This window comes from Oncorhynchus clarkii, chromosome 22 (assembly GCF_045791955.1).
Source record: "Oncorhynchus clarkii lewisi isolate Uvic-CL-2024 chromosome 22, UVic_Ocla_1.0, whole genome shotgun sequence".
Lineage (NCBI taxonomy): Eukaryota > Metazoa > Chordata > Actinopteri > Salmoniformes > Salmonidae > Oncorhynchus > Oncorhynchus clarkii.
In genome coordinates, this window is record NC_092168.1 from 7,940,160 (window position 1) to 7,945,773 (window position 5,614).

Sequence of the window (5,614 nt, forward strand, 5' to 3'; positions counted from 1 at the left end):
CTAGCATCGGAGGTGTTTCTTGCTGGACATGTCGTTCCAGATCCGGTGCATTTCTTCCGGTGAAATCTGGTGGACAGTGATAACACGACGGTACCTACACAGGCTGTAGGCCATTTTCCAGTGATTGAAGCCACTGTTCTGATAGGGGTGGATGCCCAGCTTCCTCAGACACAGTCCCACGTACACGTCCTCCAGGTGGAGCAGTCTGGTGTGCAGAGAGGTCTTATAGATCAGCTCAGCCACGTCCACTGAGAACACGTACCCTGTGCCCGAGCAGAAGGGGGGGTACTTAGCCTCGGGGTACAGGTCTCTGGGCATGTACCACTTACTGCGCATGTCTCTGATGGGACCGCCGTTGATGACGTAGCCCGTGAAGTACCTCCTCTTGGGCTTGGTGGTGGGCTTCAGAAGCTTGTAGACCAGATTGTCCATGTTGACGAAAATGTCACTGTCCGTCTTCATGACGTACTGGGCCTGGGAGCAGAAGGTGGCCACCCAGCGCATGCCCATCAGGGTCTTGAGGGTGAGGTTGTGGTACGAGTCTATGAAGTCCTCCACCACAATGTCGTGGAAGATCTGGCTCTCCTGTTCCACCATCTGGTTGAGGACGGCGTCCGTGTTGCGGCCCAGCAGGAAGAGGGTGATGATGCGGATGTCGCTGTAGGTGCTCTCATCTCCCCAGGTCTCCCGGATGGCCTGACGGGCATCGAACTCTTTGTGTGTGGTGCTGATCAGGATGACCAGGAAGGGCGTGTTGCTCTCACATTTCTTAGGCTCGTTGATGACAAAGTCGAAGGCGTGTGGGTTCAGCGTTCGCGTCCGGATGTTGCTGAACGTAGTGTTCTTAAGGGTTTTCACAGTCTTCCGGATCGGCAAAGACATCTGCCCACTGACATAGGAGGATGTCGGCCGGGATATACCCAAGTACCAAAGAGCACTTGCCCAGCAAACGACCGTCAACACGTACAAGCATGAGACTTTTGAAGGCATTCTGGTGCATTTATATGTATTTCATGTATTGAATCTTAAAAGGCTTTCTTTCCATTAGCAGTGTTCCTTCCAGCAAGGCAGCATAATGCTGCACTGATGTGCTGCTTGACATTAATTGTCAGTAATGGATTGTTTTAGAGGAAAGTGACGGGATGTCGTTGTTTGCCTTTTATTGAAAATCCGGTTTGAAACCGTGCAGATGTCCTGTTTTTCTTCTTGACACTTGTGCTTCTCCATTTACATCTGAAAAATAGAGAAATAACATGTTAACGCCAGAACAAAAAGATAGATCTTAATAGGTTCAGCAAGCACACCCGTCTGCTAAATAAAATAATACAAAGTTTTATCAAGTAGTGTTAGAGTTGCTCTAAAATCAGGACTCAGCAGTTACAACCAACAGCTTTTGATAAGAGTTATCTTTGTACTGCCTCTAGACTAAGCTTAGCTTTCACACAGTAGGGTGCACCATAAAATAAAATGCTAATACAGAATTGTATGAGTTCTCAGCTGTTCAAAAACCCAGCTCGGGTGACATTGAAAAAGTATTTTGATATTTTGGATAATTGAAAAGTATCAGAAGTCCTGTGAGAGAATCTACTCAGATTGTACGGTAATGCAGTCTGATGTAATTATTATCTCTCACACAAGGCCTTAGACCCAGACTAATGCTTTTAGGAAATGGCTAAATGCTGCCAACCACAAAGTGCCATAATCTTCCCCTATAGGTCCTAGAAAGAGGGCATCCCCATTCAGCGTATTAATAGAACTCTGACACCAAGCCTGTAATACCTTCACCAAACACAGACAAAAAATGACACTACATATTGTTGGTACAGTAATAAAGATAATATTCTTATTAATTAGTGGTAGTGATACATTTAGAAATCTCTGGAATGGAATAATTGGGCAATTACTGTCTATTACAGACAAAAACAATGTGCATGTTGCTAGTGCTAACAAAGTGCATGTTGCTTGTGCTAACAAAGTGCATGTTGCTAGTGCTTTGGCTACACACAGCATACTTGGCATACTGTACAGCTACCCACTTTATAGACCCTTATGCTTTAGAAAACACTGCAATGACGGGCCAGAGGTAGTAAATGGTAAGACTCTGCTGCACACATTTCCAATTTCAATCTAATTAACATAATGGACTATCTATTTAACAAGACCAGATAGGGTACTTAATGCCTATGGTAGCTATAACAATAACTGAGATGCACATTCTGAAATGAAATCTGCAGCACAAAGGCGTATTATAGTAGTGACATTAAAGGACATATCATTATTAGAGTACTGTACTATACTGGGGACACGGAAGCAACAAAAGAGAAAGCAGAATAAACATAATTGATCTGACTTTATATTTTTGTCCACCTGTCACTAAAAAAAACATTTTACAAGCTCCATTTATCCAAGCATAGCGTTTTAATGATTTTGTCTGGTCTATTTTGTATCCATCAAAAAGCAAAAGGGAGAGAGAAAAAAAAAGAACCAGAACAAAGATCTCCTGACATAACTGTTCATTACTTCAGAGCTGCACTGAGGCGGTATAACGAAGGTGTTTACTTCAAACTGCTTGTTTGTGTAATCCTTAATGTAAATCTTTAACTCAGACAGAGACATTACAGGCTCTTTGTTATGCTCCTGCATATGATAAGCGACCTTGGCAAGCACCTGTTTAATGACACTGCAGTGAGCTGAGGACACATCTCTGCATGCTATTGATGACAGCAAATGCTCCAGAATGAGCCCCTCACAATTTGCATCTTTGGTTATTCTCCATGGAATCAAAACCTGGGGTTAAAAAGCCCCCTTGGAATCAAACTAATTAAATGACTACAGTGTAAGTCAACAGCATCTACAGAGCATTCGGAAAGTATTCAGACCCCTTGACGTTACAGCCTTATTCTAAAATGTATCAAATTCTTTATCTTTTCTCATCAATCTACACACAATACCCCATAATGACAAAGCAAAAACTGGTTTTTAGAAATGTTTGCAAATGTATGAAAAAAAAATCAATATATAATAAATGCATTTATTTTAACCTTTATTTAACTAGGCAAGTCAGTTAAGGCCTAGGAACAGTGGATTAACTGCCTTGTTCAGAGGCAGAACAACAGATTTTTACCTTGTCAGCTTGGGGATTCGATCTAGCAACCTTTCGGTTACTGGCTCAACCCTTTACTCAGTACTTTGTTGAAGCACCTTTAGCAGCGATTACAGCCTCAAGTCTTCTTGGGAGTTTCTCCCATTCTTCTCTGTAGATCCTCTCAAGATCTGTCAGGTTGGACGAGGAGCGTCGCTGCGCAGCTTTTTTCAGTTTTCTCCAGAGATGTTAGACCTCTTGGAAGGTTAGACCTCTTGGAAGGTAAACCTTCACCCCAGTCTGAGGTCCTAAGCGCTCTGGAGCAGGTTTTCATCAAGGATCTCTCTGTACTTTTCTCCGTTCATCTTTCCCTCGATCCTGACTAGTCTCCCAGTCCCTGCCAATGAAATACATCCCCACAGCATGATGCTGCCACCACCATGCTTCATTGTAGGGATGGTGCCAGGTTTCCTCAAGAAGTGACTCTAGGCATTCATGCCAAAGAGTTCAATCTTGGTTTCATCAGACCAGAGAATCTTGTTTCTCATGGTCTGAGAGTCCTTTAGGTGCCTTTTGGCAAACTCCAAGTGGGCTGTCATGTGCCTTTTACTGAGGAGTGTCTTCCATCTGGCCACTCTACCATAAAGGTCTGTTTGGTGGAATGCTGCTGAGGTGGTTGTCCCTCTGGAAGGTTTTCCCATCTCAACAGAGGAACTCTGGAGCTCTGTCAGAGTGATCATTGGGTTCTTGGTCACCTCCCTGACCAAGGCACCTTCTCCCCCGATTGCTCAGTTTGGCTGGGAGTAGCCAGCTCTAGGAAGAGTCTTGGCTTCTTCCATTTAAGAATGATGGAGGCCACTGTGTTCTTGGGGACCTTCATTGCTGCAGAAATGTTTTGGTACCCTTCCCCAGATCTGTGCCTCAGCACAATCCTGTCTCTGAGCTCTACGGATAATTCCTTCGACCTCATGGCTTTGTTTTGTTCTGACATGCACTGTCAACCATATATAGACAGGTGTGTGCCTTTCCAAATAATGTCCAATCAATTGAATTTACCCCAGGTGGATGCCAATCAAGTTGTAGAAACATCTCAAGGATGATCAATAGAAACAGGATGCACCTGAGCTCAATTTGGAGTCTCATAGCAAAGGGTCTGAATAATTATGTTAATAACACATTTCTAAAAACCTGTTTTTGCTTTGTCATTATGGGGTATTGTGTAAAGATTGATGAGGGATTTTTTTGATTTGTAATCCATTTTAGAATAAGGCTGTAATGTAACAAAATGAGGAAAAAGGGGTCTGAATACTTTCCGAATGCGCTGTATAGAGCTGCATGTAGAAGAAGCTACTACAACAGCTTCCTACAGGGATCCACATTTATGGAATCAATTTAAATGTCTGGCCTATGCCTACTGTTTGAGAACAGATTTATCTCAGTCCACCATGTGTCCACACTAATCCTCCACATTAAACTTGCATGGACAAACGTCCCTTTAAAGATAAGACAGGTTGGTTGAAAATAATATGACAAGTAGAACAGAGGTACTGATGGTGTGAGCTCTCTGTCTCACCGGGTCCAGAGCAGCTCTGGTTTTGGCAGTGCTCGGTCTGACTGCACTCTATGACACAGATATGCTGGTGAAGGGGAACATCGCTCAGTAACAAGCTTTTCTCCTGGAGAGGAAATGCTATCATCTATGGGGGGAATAATAGACTGCTATCATGGTGCTATTACTGAGCCTACTGAAATCTCACATCCATGTACTGTATAACACCCTCATATTTTGGGACAATCCAGAGATGTCTAGACGGTGTGGAGGTACTAGACTGTGGTGTCCTTTTGTATCTATGCATTAGAACAGGTGGTTGGTGCTATAGCGCATAAGGGTTTATCTTTATCTGGGAGTCATAAGTGATAGCTTATCAAGGCGTTATCAATGCTTTAGAACCACAGGTTGGTCACAGGTTGGCTTAATTCAGGCAGATCCAAACCTGTGTGATAGGTATTCTGACATCTTGAGTATTTCTGCCTATAAAACAGAGTCCAGCCTACCAGACAAACATATTGACCTAACTAAATAACATTTTTTAAATCGAATCAACTTTACCGTGAAATGCTTGCTCACAAGCCCTTCCTCAACAATGCAGATTTACATGAGGAATAAAATAAGACACACAAGATGGTGGAAGATGGTGAGATTGTGGTGTGCTCTCTTTTTTTTTGTTTGAATTTTACCCCCTTTTTCATAGAATCCAATTATTGGTGGTGTGCTCTTTTACAGTCGTTGGTATTGCAGTATTCTATCATAGGCACCGGGAATCAACAGCTTTATCACACAATTAGAAATATATTTTATTCTACTAAAGCAAGTCTGTGAAAACTGGTTTAAACTGTTTTCAAACTGTAAAATAACCGATTCCATGTAAAGTACAATAGGTACTGTAAAAACATTCCAAACTTATTTTAGAATTCACATCAAAATGATGGTCAACTTTAGCCTCTCGTGAGAATAAACGCTGATTCATATCA

At 42.6% G+C, this 5,614-nt stretch overlaps 1 protein-coding gene across 1 annotated transcript; it reads right to left on the bottom strand.

The window, feature by feature from the left end:
- On the bottom strand, nucleotides 1-990 carry LOC139380477 (UDP-Gal:betaGlcNAc beta 1,3-galactosyltransferase, polypeptide 1b). The gene has a single exon (XM_071123173.1). The coding sequence runs from the start codon at nucleotides 988-990 to the stop codon at nucleotides 1-3; it is 990 nt and encodes a 329-aa protein (XP_070979274.1).
- Between the last annotated feature and the right edge of the window lie 4,624 nt (nucleotides 991-5,614).

Bases quoted from the DNA above. Each gene is read 5' to 3' on its own strand.
- LOC139380477 (XM_071123173.1), bottom strand. From the start codon at position 990: ATGCCTTCAAAAGTCTCATGCTTGTACGTGTTGACGGTCGTTTGCTGG.